The sequence below is a fragment of the Stegastes partitus genome, unplaced genomic scaffold, assembly GCF_000690725.1.
Source record: "Stegastes partitus isolate 25-593 unplaced genomic scaffold, Stegastes_partitus-1.0.2 Scaffold266, whole genome shotgun sequence".
NCBI classification, from domain to species: Eukaryota; Metazoa; Chordata; class Actinopteri; family Pomacentridae; genus Stegastes; species Stegastes partitus.
Window position 1 is genome coordinate 165,034 of NW_007577997.1, and position 25,851 is coordinate 190,884.

Below are 25,851 nucleotides of genomic sequence, written 5' to 3' on the forward strand. Positions count from 1 at the left end.
CTGACATAGTAACTGGAAGGTTTAAAAAAAACAACACACACATACACACAGCAGAAAGTTGCTGAGCTCCAGCAGAGAAAAGATGTCTGTCTCTTAAGAGGGTTTGAAGCTAAAAAGGCCGAGGTGGCAGTACCTTGCTTGGCTGTCCAACTTGGAACGGCGCTAAGAAAAGCACAGTCCTTGGTCAATGTGGGTGGAGGGGTGGATTTCATTCAAGCAAACATGTTTTTGGATCCTGCACATCTGAATTGAATTACTAGGCAAACAGCCGATGGGGAAGAGAGCTTAGAACAAACTGAATAACCCCACAGCTTTGTGTGTCTTTATGCTCGGCGATTCTGGGTGGGAGGCTCAGAGGCCTTTCAAAACTCCAGGAAAGACAGGGTGAAAAGAATGCCTGGCATGCTGAGAAATCCAAGCCTTGTTTGTCAACGCCAACAGGAAGCGGACGTGAGAGGGGACTGACCGTGTCATATGTCTTTAAAATCAACCGCTCCGAAACTATGCCATTCATCACAGACAACGTGCGCTTTACGTCTGGTCGTCGCCTATGAAAAGGTCAGTGGCAGTAATATTCTGGGTTAGAATAATATAACACAGAGCGGCGTCGGATTACTGGAGCGAATATCCCCAGCGGTCGCTAAATAAATTAAGAGAGCTAGCAAAATCAGCAAAGCATATATAGACACAAACACGGGCAAATCTCAGTGGGACCCAGCGTGGTGATAAATATTAGTAAATTGACAGACATACGGTTACGTTTTCTGCTAAATCTGCCACTAATAAACAGCAGCTTGTGTAACTGGCGAACTCGCTCCGCAATATCCGAGTGTGTTCGGCTACAGAGTTTGACTGGAATCAAAGCACTTGTTCCTTATCGCATTTCTGAAGAGGATCTTGTCTCTGCAGCGGCCCAGCAGGACTGCAGGCCTTAGATCAGTATTCAGTTCAGTCCTCCCAAAGCCTTTGATTTCATGATGGATCCCGGTTGTTCACTGCCTAATGCAAAACGAGAAAAATCTCACCGGACTCCCAGTCAAAGGTCTGTTGAAAGAATATGGGTTGAAAGCGAGTATATGCACCACTTTGAGAAAATTAAAAAAAAAAATGTTTAGAAAAAATCTTTTTCATTTAATAACTCTGCTTAAAAATGTCGTACAGCTCTGAGGGTTGAAGATCGCTCCAGACGCACGCAGGGAGACAAAAGGCATCTGCGGAATGCTGTTCTAGACCTCGCCACTTCAATTCATTTAAACAATTCGGTGACTAAGTGACTTATGATGCGCTGACAGGACCGGGGTCCCTCGGTGCCTTGATTACTCTCGGAGCTAATACAATATTGAAACAAAGAGTGTGATTCTTGTGCCCCTGTCAAGTGCAGATCAGCCCATATTTGAGCTCCGAGTGCACCGTGGACGTTCTGGTCAGTTCTACCTCATTAGAGAGTCGCTCCTCCTTCTAATCCGGAATAACAGTACAAGTCAGTGTAGTCCGTAATGCCACAGAGAACGGGCCTGATGGACGAATTACCGCAAGCGACTGAATGACCTCAGTGAGGGAAGTACGGAGCCTTGACATCATTATCAGCAGCGTGTTAATGACTGTGAATCCCGACATTGTGGAGGATGAGCATGAGACGACTGCCACCTCTCCTCTCCTCTCCTCTCCTCTCGGTCACTACTGATGGGCTGACAAGTTCCCCATACTGCATCACCTGGCCCTGCAGCGCCTTTGATGTATTATTCATGACCAGGCAACCCTCTGAACACAGGAGCTGATATGGGGGTTTTGGGGGTTCTGGCGTGTGCACGTACATATACACAAGTGTGGGTATATGCATGGCTGGGTGTGGTACGTTCATATAAAAGCTTGATCCCTTCTTCCCAGTCCTCTCACCCACCTCCACCACTACTACCAAAAGCAATACCAGCTGAATGCTAAACAAACCTGTCTGTTGAATAATTGAGGATCTCAGGCCAAAGCAGGCTCCGATTAGCATATAGGCCTTATGGACCCAATCTTCGCAGTGACAAGATAGTCCTTCCTCGGACTTTTCCTATCCGCCAATCTATTTTACATCCTCTTTTCTTGTTTCACATTGCCCGAATTAGCGGAAATGTCAAAGCAGCCGCGGCAATAACTGCATCGATCTCCGCGGGAACAGGTAGGAATGCGAGACATTATTGTTCGTCAACATGTGGCGACTCGTGCAGCGGGTGATTTATTAATCTGCGGAAGAGCTTGACTGAGCAGGCCTCTCCACTAATAGACTGCGGAAGCCTTATCAGTAAACCAACATTACACATAGTTGACATGCATACAAAATGTACGGTATAAATGCGCCTACGAGCAGGTCTCGACAGATAATCCGAACCACACCGGTTCCATCCGCACAAAAACACGACGACGTCAAACGCAGGGCTGCAGGAGAACAGGTCTGCTTCAGGAGTCCCTGCTGGTGTCTCCTCAGCGCCTCTCCTCAGGTCTCTCTCCCTGGCTCCTCTTGGCCCTGGGCAGTAATCCCTGGCCCCCTGTGTGTGCCCATCCGCTCCCCCTGCTCTCATTAGTGCAGTGTTGGGGCCTGGGGAGCCTGCAGGCCTGGGGAGCCAGCCTGCTGCTCCCCTCCCACTCTCCTTCTCTCTCCTCGGCTGGAGTAATGAGCACATAATCAGCCTGGCTCCCTGTCAGTAGCAGCACACCAGAGGGGCATGTGGGCACTTGGCCCAGAGTGGGGGGTAAGGGCACAGCGGGGTGTTTCTATCCTCCGTGCCCAGGGTACTCCGTACCCAGTGTCAGAGCTTCCCACCCCACATCAAATGACCTTCTGGTCACAGGAAACTGGATATAGCGGAGCGACTTCCTCTTTTAGTTCACATAATGATAGCTGTTGCACTTTGAGTGAACTTCCTACCTTCTACGCTGCTCGAGAACAAAAGCGTACTTCTAAGATGATAATGATATCTTGTATTCTTTTTCTGCCAATTTAAGAGTTTTACTTGAGAAATTTGGCCTTGGACTTTCCATTCATTAGCGCCGTGCCATTAAGGTGGAATGAAAGAAAGCAAAATGAACAGAATGTCTCATTGCTTATTTTAAAACTTGAAAGTCGTACCTGTGCATTAGTAATACGGCAGTACAGAGCCTGTATAGAACACGTATAGGTGTAAGTCAGGAGGTAATTATAAATATCTATGGTCATATACAAAATCATTTCATAACATTTAAAATGAACTCATATTCTAAACTTCAATAATGTACATGTAAGTATAAAAGAGTGAAGGACACTTATTATTCAGACAATCTTTGGGAAACATTTTTGACAGACATTAGTTTGATCCCTCACATTCTCACTCTTCTACATTGTTCCTGCCTGTATCGACTTTTCTGACTTAATGACATGAAAAAGATGAAGGCCAAACAGCCCAACAGAGAGCCAAATGGAAAAAAATAAAATAAAATAGCAGCAAGCACTGAAGGATAGAACAGAAACAACCCCAAGCACAGAACTAAACCTCAGCCACTGCGCTACAATTGCCTTTAATTCATTTACCATTATCGCACTCGTTCTGTGGACCTTTTCTCTTCGTTCTGTCACAATACAATAGTGAATCCATACATTTCTTACTGCTACATATTGGCTTAAATGGCCAAAATGAAAATCAGTTCACAACAATAAAACTTCACACAGTGGCTGCTGTGTCCCGGAGAAAAGCAACCAGGGTCACTGACAGGTCAGCATTTATTCTAATAAAATATCTTTAATTGGTTTCCAATGAGACATAAATCAGCGCCGGATTCCCATGAGCAAACTCAGTCCCTTTCACAATTTCCCATTGACTGCGTTCAATGAGGACTTTGTCGTATGCATCAGTGTGATTATAGAATCCGGCGAATCAACCGCAAACTCAAGCGAGCGCGTCTAGTCAGGATTTGTAAGGCCAAGGGGCAGAATCACAACGGCTCTTTATTACCAAAGCGTAGTGACAGTGGCTTTCTGCTCCACGCACCATTTGAAAATGACTTCCTGAACCAGAAAACGCCCAGATAGATACAATCGCACCAGGTGAGATGCCAGATAGGTGCTCTCGGCTCCGCGTTATCTCGTGTTTTCATTCCCGAACACACATCCCTCAGTGAAGCCACAAACCAAACAGGTCTGCTGGGGCCCCGCATTGTCTAACCAGAGTGAGACTCCATGATGACTAGTTCACACCTGTGTGGGAAAGTTCCTGAACGGCAAGAAGGATCAAACCTGAGAGATTTATGGCTGGGACTGAGTTACTGTGGTGAAGACAGACGGACAGAGTGTTCGGCAGCTGGCCTGCGGGCGCTGCTAGGGCTGCGGTGGGAGGCTGTACGCGGAGCGATGGGAACCCGGGGATTTGCATGCACACTTTAACTTCATTATTGTGAATAACCGCATTATGGTGATAGTTTGATTAAAGCATTTCTATGGTTCGCAGTAAACAAATTCCCCCAATAAGTTTACATGATTTGTTTGATAATTGAGTTAATGTTCTGTAAAACTGTAGCTTGACGGAAACATCCTATTAGTGCCACAAAATAATGGTGGGACTCTGCTGGTGTTCACATTAATGAACCCACTGAGCACCACAGTTCAGTTATTCAGGGATATCTTACTGCAGTGCTCGTGTTTTTTAGATGTTTTTCCCCCTTCAACCAAGCTACTCTTTTCTCACACAAGCTCTTATTTAGCAGACAACAGACTACAGTGTACAGTAATCTGTAATGTTCATGAATAATCAATAACACGAAGGATCCTGACTCCAGATTTTGTCCCAACTCCTTTAGTGCTTAACCCTCCTTAAGCTGTTTCTGAGCTTTTTTTTTTTTTTAGCCCCTGTTACATTTTTACTCACTGTGGGCTCAGTTTTTTTTTTAACAGCAATATGAAGTCCTGCATGTCTATGAAAACAAAATGACGATAGGAAGTAGAAGTAGAAAGAACTAAAAAATGTATTTTGTGCAGCATAATAAAGTCATAAAAAAAGCAAAAGTTTAATAAACCTGAAATCAGTCCAAGTGCCCACAGCTGTATCTAATAGTGGAGGGAAAAAATGCTGACTGTACATACTATACATATTTTGTTAATTACATTTTAACTAGTTTCCATAGTTGCCTCCTATTTTTATAAACACAGCCTGCAGTTCAACTGAGAAATCCCTTAACTTAGTTGTAGCTGAGTAAGTCAAGGTTGTATGATTGCATAAAGAAGTGTAAAATTTTTGTTTTTTTGTACAGAATCTCTTTAGTGTAAATTATTTATTTTTGGCAAATAGTAATTGAGCCATCTAGAATCAAGTAATTGATGAAATATCACAATCGTAAGCTGAGATTTGGTCAAGATTTCAGATAAAACGGCACATCAAAGATGAGTAGTTCAAGTTCAGAAAGCTGAAAAAAGTGACAATTCTTTCTGTTTTTAAAGTTTCTCACTTTACTAAATGTGCACATTTGAAAAGAAAACACCTTTCAAACACAGCGTTAGGAGGATTGTCATAGCTCTCTGGTTTGACATTGTCATAATCAAATGCTTTGTTTTGTACTCACTAAATGCCCTGGTGTTGGAGACCGAGAGTCTTTAAGGCCTGCAGATCCGGGAACGTCCAAAAGAGGCCATTTCATCTGCAGGTACTGTGGGCGAGAGAAAAGGAGCCGAGTTACACACATGCAAACCAAAACACACGAGCAGAGATAAAATCATCAAATGTACAGGGCTTTAACAAAATGCATTTCAAAATCTAAGAGTCTAATGTGCAAAAAAAAAAAAAAATCACTCCAATATGAGAGTAGGCGAGCCATCTTTTTACTAGAGCGTGCAAAAGCGGTACGGATGGTGTCAAACCAGCTCCAGCAAACACCTGTACAAGACCCACGTTGCTGCTGGAGTCAGACAGTGTGTTCTGGCACAGGGGAGAGTAGGAAGAGTGATGTGAACACAACGGACTGGTGGAGGACTGTGAAATTGCCGTTTGTCAAGGAAAAACAAGAGGCCAGCTGTGGGCGCCCATCGCTGAGCGGGTGGGAAGAGACAGCTGGAAGGAAGCCCCGTCCACAGATCAGGCTGAGCTGCAGACGTGAAGCTCGCTGACTATCCGCTTCAATTCGTTTGGCCTTTTGACCCAAACGTAGCCCCTCCTCCGTTCGGTATCGCTATTTTTCTCACGCGTATCAAAGTTATTATAAAGGACTGCGTGTTCTCTTTGCCTTCTTTTTTTTTTTTTGTTGTACATCGCAAACATTTCCAACACTGTTTGTCTAATCATTACCGCTGCCAGTCCCTTTTGCTGCGGTGCCATCGAGTCAGAGCCGTGTACCAGAGGAGAGGGTTTGGTGTGATTTACTGCTCGATACAACAAGCTGACCATTTTCTTTTTTTTTTTTTTTTTGCTCCTTTTTTTTTTCTTCTTTGTCCTCCAGCAATGGAGATAGCATGAAGCCAGAGCTCCAAAACCACAGCTCAACCATCTGGTTTGTGAATCAGTTTAAATACCGGATACAGCAGCTTGTCATGCATGTGGATTTTCTCCCTGGTACAATTTCAAATCAATTAAAAGGGTTTTATATTATAGGTAATGTTTTGCTCATCCAGGCCCATGTTGTGCAGACGAGTGAAGATATTGCACATCATTACTTAAGTTGCCTTTTGGGCACAAAAGTTTATTACCAGTTATAAATTCTGTCAGAGGGGAATTGCACAATTTTAACAAGCATCCACTGTTATCACCCTGCTTTGTGCACTATCGTTGTTATTGACATAGCATTGCACTTGCGAATTCCTACGCACAAACACGTTTGACGTCTACCCACCGCAAACATCTGGTGAATGGAGGAGACAATAAAGAGTATCTGACACGTTTAAAAAAAATGACAGACAAGTCCGGCTAAAGAATATATGCAGAGCTTTGTCTACTTTTCAGAAGTTGGTGCAGGATAAATGATGACAAACAAGCAAACTGGAGGAGTCATGCATTCAGGTTTTGATTTTTAAAACTTCATTCATCACTCAGGGTTTGTAAGGAGGAAGGAAGCTTGGATGGCTGTGGGTTAAAAATGGAAAAGACATTATATAGCAGGAGAGAGGGGGGGGGGAGAAAGGGAGACGAGGGAGAAAAAAAAAAACATTTTCAGGAATGAGTTTGTCGGAGCAGGCAGAGGGTATTGTTTCCTGACAGCTGGGGTCCAACAGAGCACCGAGGCAGGGGGAAGGGGACCCTTTTTCCCTTCGAAAAGGGGGGGAATTCTTGGAGTTGACATCAGCCCTCTTCATTTTCACTATACTGCTCAAGGCTGAATCGTAGGTTCCAACTAATGGGCCCAAGTCCATACAACTGTCAGGAGGCAGTTGCTTTTAGAGGCTGCTAGCTCCCTATTGAAACTTTACTCTGCTGTGTGCATGGTGCCTAATGAATGCTACTCTCTGGAGAGAAAATCCAAAACAATGCAGTTTTCTCTGTCTAATCTATGTCAATCATGAGTCCTTCCACAAATGAAACAAGCACTATTGTGAGCGTTTGGTCTAGCCCGGCCGTGCCCACCCCGGTTCTCCCACCCAATCCATCCCTTATTTGACAGCTTCTGCCAGGACCGAGGAACATGCCCCCAGGCACTTTTTTCTGAGCACCTACTTTTCTTTTAATTGCCAGTGTGCCCTATGTAGCAACTGTTCACACACTCTGTGAAACATCCAGCCAGGTAATGCCAGCCGCACACTGTCACATTAGCTCCAGTCCAGACTCGAGCAACACACCACTCACTAGCACATGAGAGGGAGAAAGAGGGAGGGTGTTTGGGTCTATGAGTTGTTTCAGGAAACAAAAGGAAAAGGAATTGTGGACCGTGCTGCTCAGCAAAAACTTTCTCAGTGTTACAGTGAGAAAAAAAAGAAAAAAAAACACAAGCTAGGTGTCAGGGAAAAGTTAAGACTGTGGAATAGCAGCCAACATGTGAAATGATTCGTAAAGTTAGGCCACGGCTTAAGTGATATTACATGTTTGTAAAAGATTGAAACAAGAGACAAACTAATAAGAATTTAACTGCAAGACAGTTAGTAATGCTTTAAACGTGCCCTTATTTTATTAGAAACAAATACAGACATATGGTCGGGGCTCATAGCAATGCCTGTTTCCGCCTGGGAGCTGGAAGCTCTGGTAAATACACTCGGACAGAGTACTGAAAGAAATGTGTAACTAAAGCGAAGTTTAGCTGATCCATTTTCGTAGCTCTCTAATTGTCTTCCAGCCTTCCCTGCTGCCTCCAACACTCAGAATAGACATCAGTAGAATGTGCTACTTTTACAGGACCCAGATGCGACAAAGGTGGCAGTGCTGCCACTGAATTTTTCCAAAAAGCTACACTGGAGCCCTTTGGTTTTTTGAACAGAGAGAATACAACATATGCTCTGGGGCATGTGGCCTGCCAGAGCTGGGTTCTAATTGTTACATTGCTCTCACAGAGCAGAGGAAAACACAGCCAAGAGTCTTTGTCATCTCTGAAGTGTGTGCTGCCATACTGCAGGCCAACATCAGAGCACGGAGAAGAGACAGATGTCTGGACATTTGCTGTCAAACTAAGTCAGACACTGTGCCAAAGCGACAGAAAAAAATCCAAACTTTGCGAGCAACTATCTGTCGACTTAAAGGCTGCACCGAGAAGTCGTATCGACTCTCAATCTGACAAAAAAGTAAAGTCAAAAGTGATGTTTGAAATGACATCATTCGAATTTGACTTTGGAAAAAGAGGACATTGTTATCTTAAACTGATTACACGTTATTGCATGACATGCCCAATTGGATTAACTCAATCAACCAAACAATCAGACAAACAACAAATAAAGGAGTGAATATGCATAAAGCGGCGGCTCAGACGAGGCCTACTGCTTGTGAAATGGCTTCGCCCAACTTGTGGTGAATAGCAGAGCAGCAGGAATGCCTCCGCGGATCGCCCCAGCAGATAATGTCAATCACCCACTGTGTGGAGAACCCCTCCCCATTGTTTTCTTTTACCCCCCAACAGAAAACAAATGGGCCACACAGCTTGCTGTTTGGCTGAGGTGTTAATTACCGTCCCCAGCCCACATGAACAGCAACTTCAGACAATAACCCTGTCAGGCCCCCTACACAACAGTCCCTCCCCGGTTTGCTCAGATGATATCACCTGCTCATGCGGGGCCTTTGACACCTCAACCTGATCTATGCATGAAACACAATTAAAAGCTTACAGGACAAAGGCAGCGCGATAAGTAGCCCCCGCCTCGTCTCGGAGTTTGCATTAAGCCTCATTGTTTGCCAACATTAGCGGCAATTACATTGACAATTCTTAAGCAAACCTCAGCAGTCATTGTGCTAATTAGCGTTTAATTGATGGGGAAATGACAAGCAGCTCAGCTGGTCAGACTCGCAATGTACAACTGGGCTGCTGCAAGTTATTAGGAATCTATTATATTCAGTTCACTTTGAGGTATAGCTAAGAGGGAAGTCTTAAAGGAAGATCCAAAGAGAAAGAATCAACTAAAATATTCCAACAAGTGTAAATAATTAGAGATATCAGCCGTCTTCATCCAACATCACTGCACGGATTTTCATTTTTGACATTTTATAAGTGCAGATGAGCTTCTGACTAAATTAAGACGAGGTTTAAAAGTCAGGTACCTGTTAAAAAATTATTACTACTTTTTCCCCTTTTCTCAGCTCATTCACTCCAATTACATTTAAACCTTCATCTCTCGTTTGCATTATCTCAGACCTGCGTTGTCCATGATGCTGCAGTGGAAACAGCGTCGTGCTAATGGCCAGCACATTTGAAGTGTCCATTAGCCCGCAGAGGAATGAAGTTAAGTGACTATGACAGGGGCACTCCCTCAGTTTGCCGGGCTTCTATTGTGACCTGGTTGGTCGTCCTGCACTCTTATTCACAGCCGGTAGAAAAACTGGGTCAAAGGTCAGACATCCAGAGTGCTGTGGTTTCTATGGTGACGTGGCCTATTAAGGCCAGGCTCATTGGCCTCTTAACATGCTCTTGTACACAAAAGAACTATTAGTGCAAAGAGGGAGAGAGGGGAGTGAAGAGGGGAGGCAGCGCAGGGGAGGCCCTAACAACACAGCGTCAAGGTTTTTCCAAGATTTCCAAGATGGTTGCACATGCTGCCTGCAGCTCCATCTCCATCTACATGAAGCACACGGAGAACCTCGGGAGCCCATTGTGGAGGAGATACAGTAGTCTAGTAATCTGTTATTCCAAAATCATAAAAACTACATAATTGTTGTGTTGATAGATTTCCAACATTCAACTTTAAAATCCTCAATGAGCGATAGTGTCATACGACTTCTTCATGCATATTCTGCACAAGGCCAAGCTGGCCAGTGAATCGGGTTTATTTGAAAAGTCCTTGGAGTGAATTTACTGCTGTTTCAGTAATAAAACAGCATTAACAGAACACAAGGCCAACACAAACCCTCCTAAAAAGCTTCTTTAGCATTCTATCCCCAGCGAGTGAGTGAGCTGCGACTTCAGCAGCAGTTTGCATTTTTGCAACTCAAGCAATTATTTGTTTCAGAGGTTATTTTCTTTTCTTCCTTTGGCATGACACCGAACCGAGTTATTGCTTCCTGCATCGAGAGTGTTACCATGGAGCAAACACGAGCGCCTAAATGAAGCTTCTTAGTCCGTCTCTTTGGCTTTCAGGTACTTTTAATCAGAGCGCTTTAAGGAAAGTGAGGTTACAGTTAGGAATAAGTGAGTAATTTTGTTACACAGCACAACAGCAAGTCACATAAAACTCACTGTGTAATTAGACGCAGGAGAAAATAATTATGCATCTGGTAAGAGCGAGGCCATCTCATAAAGACAGAGAGTAGGGTGCGAAGCTATTCAAGTCAATTATGTGCAGTCAGTTATGTGGTTTCCCGTACCTGGGAGATCTGCTTTCAATTGTCACAAACTGCTTTTCCTTAATGTCAGTGTGATCTGGTGTCAAGACGGGCTACACCTCAAATGTCAAAGATATCGTCCTCTTCCATGTCCCGTGGCATTGTTTGCTCCCTCACGCAGGAACACAACTTTTTATTGTTTGGGGAGTAGCCTCGTTTCATTGAAATTCACAGCTGTAAACGTCCGTATAATTAACTCCAGAACACGAGGTGGTTACCAGCACTTGGCTGGATGTTTACAGTAAAGCTCCACTAAGAAATCAAATGTGTGCGTAAGTCTAGGAGTGTGTGTGTGTCGAGTCTACGCCAATGACACACAAGTGAGACCTGAATTTTTCATTTATGACCAAACACAAATTGACTGGAGACAGCATGGGTTACCAATATAATACGGCGTTTTCTTGCCAAGGCATTTAGGAGGCAATAATAAGTCCAGCATGCACCCCTCACGTCGAAGAGGGCAAATACCACAGCGCGGTAATCACTCCGAACGCACGGCGCAAAACATAAAAATAACATTCTTTTTCTCTTCTTTTTTTTTTCTTCCATAAGTTGCAGATAAATATTTACCCCCACCCTCCGAGAGTAAATTTGAGTACATCTGCTAAAAGCGTGTCTTTTTTTTTTCTGAAGGGGCACAGTGAGTGATTGTTTCTCTCTCGCTCTCTCTCTCTCTCTTTTTTTTTTTTTAGCTTTCCGACGCTCTTTTTTTAAACTTCCTAAGAGAAGCAGACAGAGGCCAGAGAGGCAATGAAGCATCTTGAAGGGAAAAAAAAAAAAGAGTCAGTTTTGAAAAACTGAGGTGGGCATAAGTGGGTGTAGTGGAGAAGGCAAGAGGGAGAGAAAAAAAAAAAAGAGCCTAAATTAAACACATTTGTTTCTGCTCTCACATACCACAAGTCTTATGAAAACAGAGGGCTGATTGTGTTCACTCTGCGAGTCCACCCCCCTCCCCTCTGTCTCTTCACCACCACCCAACACCACCACCCAGCTCCACTCCCCCAACCCCCTGTCCTGAGCAGCAGCAGCAGCAGCAACCCCCCACCACCCCCTCACACACACACACACACACAGCTGCCTGCAGATGCCTCCTGTGTTTGCTCTCCGAGTGCAAAGGCGCAAATCTCCAGGCCCCGCAGACTTCTGGGCCCTGCCTCATCTCAGTTTTTACTACCTGACATCCCTATCACCCCACTGCTAACCCCACTCACTCCGCTCTCTGTCTCCTCCAGCTCCGTCCTGCTCGAGCACACACACATTCAAATGCCACAGGTATGTTTCAGTATGTTTCAGGGACACAGAGGGGGGACTGTTAAAAGTGAAATCCACCAAATTTACAAACAGTTTCAGCAGCATTTAGGGAGATATTTGAGCAAGGATTCCGTTTAATCGTATGGATTAGAAGCTAAAAACTCTCGCGAGTTGTATCAGACAAAAAAAAAAAAACTCAATTATGCCAGGGATTGAAGATAAACTAATTTGCCGAATAATATGCAGTATCTTATACCCGATTAAACTGAATTAAAAAAGTATTTGGAAATGTAGTTTCAAATCTCCCCAATGTGTGACACAGCACAAAATCACCATGACATTCCCCAGGATTAGTTATGCGTATTGTCAGCGGACTGCAGGGAGGTCTGGAAGGTTGCCAGCACATTTTTATACCTGAAACATTCGTAAAAGTCATTTCCTTGCAATCTAGAGGCTTCATTTTCATCCTGCTGCGCGCACCGATATTGAGTGTTAAAGCATGATTTAGTGATAGGCCCGGCTATAAAATCAATTCACATGTAGGGCTCTCCTTACATGTTTGAAACTTTGTAAAGAATAAATTTTTCAGACAAAACATGTGTCTTCGGGGTGGGAGGAAAAGCCTATAGAGAAATCACAAGGCGGGATGAGGTTGGGTCATGAGGTCCTCTACCTCTTCGAGGTTCATCAGGTCTCTTGAAAGCAAAACAATGAAGAAGGAACACGAGCTCGGGACCACCAGTTGCTTGAAAATCTATATTTTTGCTATGTGAGTGTTGAATAAATTAAGTTTTACTCAACTGGAGGAAAAAAAAGAAGTATGTTTTAGGGGAACTAACATTGACTTATATAGGCTGTTACAGTTTTAAAAAATGTCTTCATGACATTAACCAGACCACTGAGACCTCCAGGTTGGACGTTTAAAACAATATATACAGCTGCTGCTATCTTTCAGTTTCAATACAATCTAATGAGAGTGGCAAGGTGATTACGATCAGGGGCTGCGGTAAATATCAGATTCCCAGGGACAGAGTTTAGGAGAGGCCCCTTACAATTACACAGTATTCAGGAATGCAGAGCATGAACCACAGGAACATGGAGCTGGAGACAAAATGCTCACATCCCAGTTTGAAAGTTTAGCTCACACCACGCGACGGAGAAGATTTTTTAACAAACAGCGTTATCAAAAAAATGTTTAAAAAGTAGGAAAGTTTATCTTTCATAAAGAGCTGTTTCTGCGAGCCCAAATCCTGTGCCACAATGCAACAAACTTCTCCTCAATCCAAACTGCACACTTCTGCAAACAATTAAATGTTAACCCAAGGACTGTAAGCTGCTCAGAGAGGGAGAGAGAGAGAGAGAGAGAGGGAGAGAGAGGAGGGGGGAGACTGGAGAAAGAGAGGGGTGCTTGTGCACAATTACAGCAGGGATTTATGGCCTGAGAAACAATTTATAAATCACAGCGCCTGAGCTAATGTGCTCCAGATTGTTCTCCATGCAGCTGCAATTTTGGTCTGCGTGAAACGGCATAATAAACCTGGCTGGAGGACATGTTTGGGTGGTGGTGGTGGGGCAGGGAGAAAAGTTGAGATTGTGGGTGGGGGCCGAAAGTTTCGAGGTGTTTTGAACAAAGAAAGCGAGAAGTTTTTTCTTTTTGCTGAGGTGCAATTCTGGAGCGTCGACAGAAGAGAAGGTCTCAACAGAAATGTTAGCGACGTGTATTCTGAAGTTACGCAAATAAAGCCAATTAAAGGATGTTTTCTGGTGATAATGGACCGACACAGTAGCTGGACAGCAAGAGCAGAGAGCTGTAACTGAATAATTACGCAAGTTTCCACTGAGCAACAATTTAAAGTTTCGAGCCCGAAGTGGAGCCAGTTTTTATGAGCTCACTGCGAAACTGTGAAGTTTACCCTTATAATTACGCTCTTGAGATAAGTCAAAAATAATTTTAGGTTATAATAAGAAGAGACAAATGTTGCAAACTGATCCCTGCATTGTGGCTGCAGGGTGTGGAAGAGGAGATCGGATGTGCTGAGGGGAAGCCTGGGCTTTTGTGGCCACTCAGCCAACTGGCCCTGAACCTTGACCTCTAACCCTTCACCCAGGGGGGCAAACAAAGCTCTGAGTGACATCTGAAACTAGACACTCTGTGGGGAGAGAGTGTCTGGACAGGACTCAAATAACCCCATTAACTCTGCAGAAAAGATTTATGGCTATTTATTTCTCCCCCTGCAAAAAATTTCGAAAGCCGAAGAGTCACACAGATCTGTCAAAAATAATCAAGCAATTAGACGTGTGCACCAAGTTTCATCTCCCTTCACTTGCCAATATCTCCATCTTGCAAGAAGAGAGGCAAAAAAAAAAGCTCCATAATTAACAGCTCTGGTTAGAGCTGTGATTAGCAGTGGTACACACATATGCCAGCAGTTAGTGTGTAGCAAAATAAATTCTGCTTAATACGAACAACATGGGTCTATCTTGAGGCGGCCTACAGAGAGTCACTGATGCATGTTCACCAGCACCTCAGATGGATTCTATACAATGGATTACGTAAACAAGTCTGGCATTAGTATACTGTAAACAAAAACAGAGAGAAAAGTTGATGGTAAATGTGCTGCGGTGAATGCGAGCCTCCATCGCCAGAATGCTGAAAGCCACTGTAGTATTTAAATCAGGCAAGGAGGGAGGAAGACTGGGCCAAGCATTCTGTAGCTCAGCTGTGAGGCTCTAAGCCGTTGCCCTAGGGTCTTTGTCCTGCCTTTCAGGGCAAGTCTGAGGTAGTCAAAGACCCTATTCATGACCGGCGCTCCCCCTGCCAACACACCCATACAGCCCCAGTCAAGTCAGCCGAGAGCTATAGAGCCTTCCCATTTCACACGAGAATCAGACCTGCCCCTAAAGCCTGCTTCAGGGATTTCCAATAGCCAGCCCCTCCAACCCATGTACAAATCAAACAAAAGGGCTCCTTGGCCTACTCCATGTCATATAGGCTTGATTAGATCTTTTTTTTTTTTTTCCTCCTAATGTAGCTACTCTAAATTTGAAGCAAATAAGTCGGTCACATTTGTCGGGATTTGCCGTCCAGCCATGTAAATGGAAGCGGGGATTATATCAGCGGAGGTGTTGAGCTGCCATCTGACCCTGCCCCGTCCATCATTGCCGTCCCGTACAAGATTTCCTGCCCTCGATTTCTCAAAACAAGTCGTACCAACAGGCCAACCTGAGTCTATCACATGATGAAATCTCAGAACAAAGAAACCTAATCATGCCGATTATATGAGGGCAGACGCACAAGGGGAATCCCGCCATGGCTGAAGAGTGTCTTATGTCTGCCGAGCACAAGACCCTCAATCACGGCCCTTGCTCATAACTAATCAACAGCATTACCTCATCATTTTAAATTGAGCAGATACGGTCAGGAAGGAGCGATATCCTGTAGCTGATGAGGAGCCCTCGTCCCATCAGAAGTTCCTGCTGCCGCTGCTGTTTATTCTGACGGGATCCAAAAAAAAAAAACAAAATCCTGCTGTCGGATAAGGAGGCTACACATTTTCGATGACTCGGTGCCTTCGCTCGGCTTTAATCGAATTTGATGCTCCGCAGAACATTGTGACTTCTTAACAAGTACAATTGGTTTATGAGGGTAACTGGGGGAAGAAGGGGGCACCCAGAGGTGAAGTTGTTATCAATATTAGGACAAGCCGCCAGATCTCGTGGGAAAATTGTTTGTGTGTGATATTAACCAAATTATTACAGTTTATAGTCACTCATCTGGGCTGTTTGTCTACATTAGTCACTTATGTAAAACTTCTCAAACCAGGACCTGAACTCTATCCTACTTCAAATAACTCTGCCTAAACTCAACCTAAAACAACACACACTTCATGAAGAATTCATTAGTTATTTAACAAATAATGTTAGAAAACATGCATCTTATAGAATGTGATATGAAAATGTGAACTTCTTGTACAACACTACTGAGAAAACACACTGACCTTTTACAATAACGCACTAAATAAGATCAATACCACCTCTCAGACAAACAGTCATGCGATGCAGATGCAGCAACAACCTTACAAACTTTTATTTTAACTGCTTTGAGGCTTATCTTTTTCCTTCATAGTCAAGAGCGACTTTGTAAACGTAGCCACAGAGTAACATGTGTCCTACTTTAATAAATGCATTTTAAATTCCCCGAGGCTCGCTGTAAGATTTATGAAGTCAAACATACGATCCATTACATACACTACTTGTTTTTAGAGTCAGAGCTAAATTCAGATTGCAGATGGCGCGTCACTCTCATCAGCTACTTATTAGTCACAGCTATAAATCTACGGTATACGTGAGTTTTTTATTTTTTTAATATTATGAAGTGACAGAAATATCTATGGTGCAACTTAAAATACGAAACCGAGAAAGAGATACATTTGCTTCATAGGTGTAAGTTAAAGCTATGGTAATCGACCTTTCACTCTGACTTCATACCTTACAATGTCTGTGTACAGTAGGTCGCGCGTTGACGCAGGTTGCGGTGCGTTGACGTGACATGTGTCCGTCAGGGGATCCGAGCCGCCCCGGCAGTCCGAACCTGCTCCGCCATTACAGGGACGAACTCGGTGGGAAGCAGCAACGCTGATTTATAACTTCAACAAGAAGAACAGCTGCTCCGCTCGCTGTCAACTAACCTCATCCTGGAAGGATATCCATCCACTTCTTAATTTAGTATGACCACTACAACCACACTGATACGACACACATACTGTACGACATGGCCTTTAACAGGCCCACGGAGCACTTCTCTGCCCTGCATGTGAACCGGAGCGAGGCCTGATGTAAATCTTAGTCGTACTGATGCTACATGTGCGTGATCTGATATCCTCCTGCTGTTTGTTGATTGGGCTGCGACTGTAAGGGGAACGGCCGGGCATTGTGGTCTACGGAGGAGAAGCTGTGCTCTGTGGGAGACAGAATCCCCCCAGATAAGTGAGTGCCTCAAGGTCTGGAAGCCGGCCCACCTCGGGATAACAGGCGAAAGGAATAGCAGCACCCGTATCTGCCCCAGTTTATGCTCCCACCACCACATCTCATCAACAATCTCTCCTCCTGCCTGCTCTCTCTCTCTCTCTCTCTCCCTCTCTCTCTCTCTCTCCTGCTGCCTGCAGTGCTTAAACTGAAAACAGCTGCTTAGAATACCAGACTGATGAAACCCTGTTTAGAGCGTTTTCTTTCTCTTCCTGCTGTACAATCACGTTTTATTAGCATGGAGCGAAGCGTTTAAGGTACAATTATAGAGGGAAAACATTTCTTTATGTGAGCTAAACAGTAGTGGTTATGGGTATGAACGGGCCACATACACTTATATGGGACAGTCCAATAGGCAGTTTGCTGTCACCCCACCTCCCCCCACCCCCGCCTACCACTTAGACACAAGTGTGGCTACAAGGAAGGACAATTTTCAAGATTATCTAAGAGCTTGACTAAAGTGAAGCTCATACTTGTCAAGGGATTGATAAGTTTATCAAAAAAAAAAAGTTTGTGTGTGTATGAGATGTATGTGTGAATGAGAATTTGCTGATTTCTTTTGTCAAATTTGACTGTAACCTCCATATCTTTAAGCTTTGGACTGCTGATCGCACAAAATAGGCAAATATGTCACTTTGTGCCTTTGTTTTTTTAATGCGCTTTGACATTTTATAACCCTAACGGTTAAATAATTAGTCACTAACCCAACTAACTGGATCATAAAAATAACAATTATGAGTTCTAGGCATGTCTTGAAAGATTTTAATTAGTCTGACTAACAGTCTGTGAGGCAAAATATATTTAACTTGTGACACACACACACACAAAAAAAGAGAAAAGAAGGTGTGTCATGTTTGGGTTTAAGAAATCTTGAGTGGATGAGTTATTTAGGCTATTAGTGCTGACAAAAGCAGTTTGAGATGTGTGGTCAGCTCAAGTGTGACTCTGCCCCTGACATATCCAGAGGCCCACCTCCCTTCCCCCCGCCTTTTTTTGCACCAGGACTCCAGGTTAATACCTCAGAACAGACATGACTAAGCTGGTATTCACAAAACACATGATACACGTCTCTACCTCCCACTCCTCCATCTCCCAGAGCTTTTAATTCTCCGCAAAAACTTTTAATTTCTTTTTTTTATAATTTGCAGCTGCTGAGCCAAAAAGTGATTGCAAGCTTTGGTTTTCCTTCAACTTCAACTATCTTCTGAGTGTCAGAAGAGCCAAATCCTGCAGAGATCACCCACTGAGGATTGCAATTGTTCAAAAGTTGAGTCAGGACATGTGCAGGCATGATCAGCAGTTTTCCTCTATGAGCGGCTGCAGATTTGCTGTTTATTGAAAACACCTTAATATTTAACTCTACAAAAGGAATATTTTCGTGGCAAAGTTGCCGAACGCGAACGGTCAATAACACGTCTCAAAGCGTGTTTCGGCGCCGGAAAATCCGACACTTTGGAGTGAACTCAGGTGTGTTGGAGATGTACACCTCTGGCCAAATGTCTCGAACGCAATTTCATCCAAATTTTTTTTTACAAGGAAAAGCAATGTAGCGAACCGCGCAGTAGCTGTGGCCAAACATAGCAAATGAGAAAAACACATAAATTGATAAAAAAGAAAGAAAAAAAGCATTTGCACACATATTCATCTTGGCACATCAAAGGGATTCATTGATGTCACTGAACATGGGGAGTCTGCGGCTGGAGAGGGGAGATGTTGGTTATCCTTCCCTCAAAGGGTGCTGAGATGCTCCTGATGGGCCTCGCGCTCGAGAAGCCAGAGAGCGCTATAAACAGAATTTCTAATGTCTGGCGGGCGAGTGGGTGGGTTAGGTAGAGAACTAGCAGGCTATGGGGTAGCGGGAGGAATTGACGCCAGCTCATGCTTTCCACAGAGACCAGAGAGGGAAGGATACAGACCAGGACTGACACCATTTCACAGAGTTCTATGCGAGTGATGTTAGGAAGCGAGCATGAGCATCCATGGGTCTGAAAAGAAAAATGCAAATGCCAGATTTATGATCCCATAAAACCTCCCAAAAAACGAAAGGTCGTATGTGACGCCGCTGCAGCCACTAAAAATTTATGACATCGGATGCGTTGTTTGTCTTTTGTTTGTGAGTAGTTTATCCCTTTAAATGCATGTAAAAGTGGAGCATTTGTAACATATTAAGGGTGATATAATCACCACTCTAAACTGGTTTGGGTTGTGTTGCACTAATTAGACCTGACCTTGATTACCCCTGTGCAATATAAAAGTAACTGCAGAGAGACACAGTTGATGCAATTTAAGCTGTAATCAAATTCAATTTTAAAAAACCAAATTATGATTAATTGAACTTTTTAAAGCGATTTTTTTTATTTTTTGCCAATTTTAATTGAATTTCCTCGGAGTTCTTTATCCAAATTAATCACTCCGCGCAAGAGTCTCTCAGCCAGCGATGGCATTTCTGCGGTCGCTGGCAATCTGTTTCTAATTGAACAGTGCCACCAAATTGATGTAGATGTGTTTGCCTTTGAAGGAAAAATCTTTTAAAAACTATAAACCCAGTCAAAATATGTTAGCTCTGTTGACACAGTGCTTGGCTGAAAAAATATTTGCGCGCCAACGTTCAGGAATACAACACTGAGGGTTGTCAGAATGTGAGCGCCATACACTGTTCCCTCTGTTGCAAAATATCCACACAGCCTCACCTGAACGCCACCCCCTCCTCCTCCTCCTCTCCCTCACCCCCTCCTCCACCACTCGACCCACCGACGCTCACAGACTTCGCACAGACAAACGTGCAGCACGCATGGTTGCATGTTTGCTCATTCGTACACACACACACACACATACATGCAGCAAGGTGAGCAAAATGCCAAGTGAGCCACCTGATGAAAAGACACCTCCACACAAACAGGCTTTGCTTATGCAGGGAGAGGCCCTTTTATTCAGCGGGACAATGTCTGTGTTGACTTTTCTTTGTCTGCACATTTTTTAAGCACCAAAAGCAGCAGAAAGAATGGGGAAAAAAAAGGAAAAAAAAAAAAAAGAAGTCAGAGAGGCATGCGATTCGTAGCCACTGACATGTTCAGACTTATACAAGCTCCCCATTCATATCTCGATCTCAAACCATTTTCCTATTCAACAATCATGCTCGGGGGAGCCTGAGTGTCCCACTGCGTATTTGATGAAGATATGTTTGAGCGGCTAACCTCGCTCTCGCTTACTCGCCACCTCTCACACACAAGAGGCATTTCACTCTTTAGTGATGGTGATGATGATGTACTAGCAGAGTTATCCAAAAGTGCTGATGAAGCTGACGAGAGGTGGCGTCAGGCAGAGTGCGGGTTCGCCAATTAGAATCCGCCAACTACAGTCTGCAGGAACGACGCAAAATCGGAGCATTGACAAACAACGAGCTGGATTTGTCGGGTTGACTTCGTAGGGGAAAGGAGAAAAAAAAAAAAGAGAGAGAGAGAGAGAGAGAGAACGCTCTGGCCCTGCACCCCACAGCAGGCAGAAGTCTGGTGGAACATCTCTGCAAACATAAAACCTCCTCCTCAGCTCTCGGTGGATTACAGCGGAATGTCAGCTCTGAGCAGGCTTTAAATCAGTTATGCTTGGCCCTCAGGGGAACTCTGTGCTGATCCCATGTAGGCCTGTCTCTCATTGCTCATGATAGGGTTGCCACATCCAAATTTTTTCTTAAAGTTCGCGACTCAAATCCTTCTTCATGTAGCACATTGTGGAGTAAAATTACTGCATGATAACTCTTGAGCAATATCTCTTGTACGTACGGATACGCATTATACTGCTTCAGATAGCTTATTATTACACAAAAAAAGTACTTTGGTGGCAGACCAGAAGGGGGAGTTGTACATACATTCATGCAGGAAATGCAAAAAATGAATGCCTCTCATACATCTGTAGTTACAGAAATATTTACATTGCGAGTTATGAAACTGCAACTCTCCACCTGGAAATAAAAATAGTGGATTTCGCTGCCTGGTATTTAATAATAACAATCTGTTTCAGAGACATAACTTTAATGTGCCCCATGCAGCACAACTACAACCACATACCACTCCACGCGTATAAAACAAATCTGTCAGTCCCAGCAGGGCTTTCCAAGCCACACAATGTCACAAAGTGTTTGCAGGCACCAGGATTGTTTGTATCTCCAGACAAGAGAGGTGGCAACATAAATCCAGTCACCCCGTGGCCATATTTTATCTGTCGAGCCTATCAGCGTTTTCCGCAGAATGATGATGCGTGTTAAATGTAACCGTGGAGCTCGTTAGTTAAGCTAAGTTGTTGGCCAGACGTGCGCGCAGGCCGCCGGTAAATATCAGCGAGTCGAATCTGGCTGAACTGAACTTCATCCACAGGTGTAAACAAACCAAACTAAAGCCTAAAAAGGGATTTTTTTTAAAACTCGAAGCTCTCATCAATCACATTCAGTGGAGGCACGCTGAGCCATGAGCACAGAGCAATATGGAGACCTTAAGGCGACTGCTAAGTATGCCAGCCATTGTCTGGCTGCTTGTTTTCTGCCACAGTGATGATTGACACAGTCAGCTCACTCTGTCCCATTGACCCCATTCTTCTCTCTTTTTTTTTTTCCTGATATAGAGGATTACAGCTCTGAATTTAAAATCCCCTCTAATTATTTGTTACTTTGCCTCAAGCAACAAGAGCCGGTGTTTTAATTTTCAACTTTGTTTTCCTGGACGAAAACACGAGGAAGTGAGAGTTCTTCATACCAAAAACGTAGGACAGCAGAAAGCAGAGGCAAGATAACAAAGTAGATTTCAGTCGATTACTTCTGACAAATAGGTTTGTTGTGAAACTACAACAGGAACACCTACACGCAAAAGTCCTTAAGAAGAAAAACACTAAATACGAAGCGTGTTTATCTCTTCCTCGACGCATTATTTCCAAGAATCTTCCGGTGGCCGAAAACCAACGAGACTGACGAACTAGGAGGTGGCATGCATCGGCATAGTGTGAGGAGAGTAGCCATTTAGTTAATGAGCCCCAATGGAGACCTCCAATGAAGCCATCAAGACTGCTCAGAATAACAATGGTCAACTAACGCCTTTCTAATTGAATGGAAGGTACAGGGAGGCGAGGGGAATGGGCCTGGAACAGTGAAAAGGAGACAGAAAAAGGGGGGGAGGAGGGCGGGTGGGAGAGTAGGGGGATCTTTTCAGTCAGATGCCTGCCAGGCCTTAACGAAAGTACTTGTTTTTTTGGTGGTGGTGGTGGTGGTGGTGGGTGGAGGGGGGTGACAAGGCTTGGGGGATGGACGAGCTCGGAGGAACACAGCTCTCCAGCAGGGATTATTTCAAGGAAGTTTACGCAGCCCCAATTTAAATTTGCATTGAATAATCGCAAATATTGTCAGTTAAATTGACCGGTCACTGTCACCGCAAGTTCTTTAAACATCACGTGTCTTCATTAGCGGTGTTGGTAACTGACACGAAAACAAGAGGTTTCAGCGCTTCTTACAGTGTTTTAAAAAATGTGATATTTATAGCCATGCAACATTTAAATTGGACAAAAATAAAATGTGCAACAGCATCAAACAAACCAATGCAGCAATCACCCTTTTGGCACCCTAACCAAACTTTGCAAACAACAGGTCTAAGCCACCATGCAACAAGTACATGCATGACTGCAAACTGTGCATCAACAACACTCGCTCGAGACTGTCAGCCTTATCTAAAAAGTCTCTGGACAACGTCTGTCATGGACGTTGCAGCGAAATGCCTCCCAAGTGTGTCACGGTGAGGTATTACATTGTTGTTACTGTAGGATATGACTTCAGGAACAGCCTTTTTCTTCCCCCCCTCCCCACCTTCCGACAGAGTAAGTGTGCAGAAAGCTGGTGGGGTTTAAAATACACTGAGATGAGAGTTAGCAGCCTGCATACTAAAAGAAATGCCACACAAAAAGGAATCCAATGGGAGTGGGCCTTCTTTAAAATACTTAGCAATTCTAAAGTACATTTAAGCTTCTATACAGTGAAATATAAGCCCCCTATAGGAGAATAATAGTGAAAGGAAATCAGCTTTAGTGAGGCAAGGTCACTACAAAGTGTGCAGTGAAGATCCACTGTGAGCACTGCAGTGTGTTTTTCGCTAAGGAGTTGTCATAAATTTGATCCAAATGTTATTGACAGAATGAGAAATTGTCATATGCAAAGGCCTTTGCAAAGAGGTGGGTGGCAGGGAGAAATTTATATCCCCAAAAAGAACAAAGAAGTAGTTAGTACTCCTTGAGAGGCCACTCGGAGGGAATATGGCGGTCTGGCAGTGCACAAGGAACTTTTACGCACGGCCAAAAGTTTTTTTTTTCTTTTTTTTTTTTCTTGCAGAGTGCGACAGAATAAAGAAAGAGGAGAGCAGAGAGAGAGCGAAACACATCCACAGGGACACTTACTGTTCTTGCACTGGGAGACAGTGAACCGTTGGATAGGTACGGATTGGTGAGGTCTGGGATCATAAGAAACGGGTAGCCAGGATAGTGAGGACTCTTAAAAAAGCCACCATCTTGCTGTCTTCTCAGTGCTGCAGGCGTGAAGGGGGGGAAAAGTCGTTGATCAGAGTTCATTTAAAGCACCAAAAGCGACATAATTACTACATTATTTTTTTTTGAAAGAAACGAACACCGTGGAATGTTTGGATTCTTTTTACCTTCACTGAAGTAGTCTCTTGTTTTCTCATAACTTTCTGATTCGGCTCTGGTTTGGGGGCGCCTCTCTGTTTGCTACAAGGGAGAATGAACACACACACAAACACGGAGGGGGAAGAAACTATTGAAACTTTCAACATCAAATCACATTTGCGTTAATGCTGCGCACCGTGGAGAGAGTTTTTTTTTCTGAAATATAAATATGTTGCAGCGTGCTTACCTCCGAGTCTGACGAGCTGCTGTTGTTTTCCGACTCGTTCACTAAGGAGGATTTCACATCATCCAAATCCCTTTCCGCGGATACATTCTCGGATATCTTTTCCTCCTGTTCCCCCTCGTCTTTAAACGATATCATTTCATCGTTGGCCCCCAAATCATCTCCACCACCTCCGTTTAACTGAGGCATTTTCGCAAAGTGGATAGAATCGAAGAGCGAAAAAAAAAAATTACGCACGAACAATCGAGTCTTTTTTTTGTTTTTTTAAAGCAGATCAGTGTAGTCCAAACGAGCCACTGGAGTAGGAAACTAACTACAAGAAATAGTTCATGGTTCAAAACTCATATTTTTCATCCTCTGATCCCCTGATCCATGGCGTTAGTAATCCACAGTTTACAAGTTGCGACGCTGGGAAAGAAAAAAAAAATATCGATGAATGTTTTGGCGTCGGTGGCCGGATGCGCAGCAACTTGGCAAAGTTTCGCCTCCTTCGCAGCTTGTGGACAACTTGTGGTCCCTGTGTGTCTCTACTTTTTCGTGCTGCTGAGGAATGGGGGGGACTTTCTCTCCTCCTACAGAGCCAGGAGACCACAGGAGGAAAAAAAAAAAAAAAACTACAGCCCAGGCGACCCGAGAGGTTACTCAACGACAAGCAACATGTCCGATTTCATCTCCTAATATCCATGTGTGAGAAAACAATGGCTCAAGTTGAGAGAACGAGAAAAAAAAAAAGGAGGAAAAACACGCTTCCACCAGAACCCGACGGTTTGTTGTCTTTCCTCCGCAAAGTTCCTAACTATTTCAAGAAAAAACAAAAACACAATGCTTAAAAAAAAAAAAAAAAGAAAAAAACAGAAAGTATAAAACGATCAGCTGGTCGTGCTCGGCCTTTCCCTCCACATTGCTGCCGGGGAATGCGCTCTGAAAACTACTTGGTTGTTCAAGTGGAAGAAAAGCGCAGCCCGTCCGTAGAGGAGGAGTTTGCGCTGAAAACCGACACTTCATTCAGCAGCATGTAGATCAGCTATTCTTAACCCTCAAGCCACCGCAGCCACCGTACAAACCGTGCAATTAAACGTTGGAAGGCGTTGTTTTGTTGTTTTTTTTTAAAAGAAGAGGCACTCCACAAAAAAAACAAAGAAGGATTAATTAAGAGAACCGTTACGCATGATTGTTGTTGTTTTTGTTGCAGCAAGACGCGATCAAAAACAGTCACTCCATCTACCGCTGACTGCGAAGGCACAGTGCAATTAACGCAAATTATCTGCCTCCCTAATTATGTTTTATTAGCTTAACTAAACTTGAGCAGCAGCCTGTCATGTGGCGAGACCAGCTGATATTTCCAGTATTGTCGGTGCAGGCACCCGGAGACCACACTGCCTCCATCTGGGTGAAAATGACAGGCCAGGATTTAGTGACAAAGTCATAATTACACACTTCTATGCAAATTGCACGTCTGCGTGTCCTGAAACAATACTCTGGGAAAGACAAAGCGCAACAACACCTGGGATAAGCATGGACTGTTATGGCACAACTGTAGGCAACGGCGCTGTGAACATCCAGGCCTCCACTGACAGGACATGCCTGGCTCGCTGTTCTCCCTCCCTCTCTCTCTCTGCACACTCAAGTACATTGGCCCATTGTTGATTTGAGGAACAGGATTGGAGGCCTGCTTTTGCAAGCAGACTTGGAAGAACAAGGGAAGTGGTTACAACAGTTTTTTTTTCTCTT

At 44.0% G+C, this 25,851-nt stretch overlaps 1 protein-coding gene across 2 annotated transcripts in view; it reads right to left on the reverse strand.

The window, feature by feature from the left end:
• The window catches only part of tcf7l1b (transcription factor 7 like 1b), a 33,199-nt gene extending 8,245 nt beyond the window's left edge, over positions 1-24,954 (reverse strand). Inside the window, exons 1-4 of one of the 2 annotated variants that reach the window (XM_008282284.1) lie at positions 24,124-24,954; positions 23,906-23,978; positions 23,652-23,779; positions 5,572-5,655 (exon numbers count right to left, since the gene is read on the reverse strand). In XM_008282284.1, the coding sequence (XP_008280506.1) occupies positions 5,572-5,655; positions 23,652-23,779; positions 23,906-23,978; positions 24,124-24,309 (471 nt within the window). In that variant the 5' untranslated portion in view covers positions 24,310-24,954. The remainder of the gene's footprint in view (positions 1-5,571; positions 5,656-23,651; positions 23,780-23,905; positions 23,979-24,123) is intronic. The other variant, XM_008282285.1, reaches the window with a different exon arrangement.
• Positions 24,955-25,851: the final 897 nt, after the last annotated feature.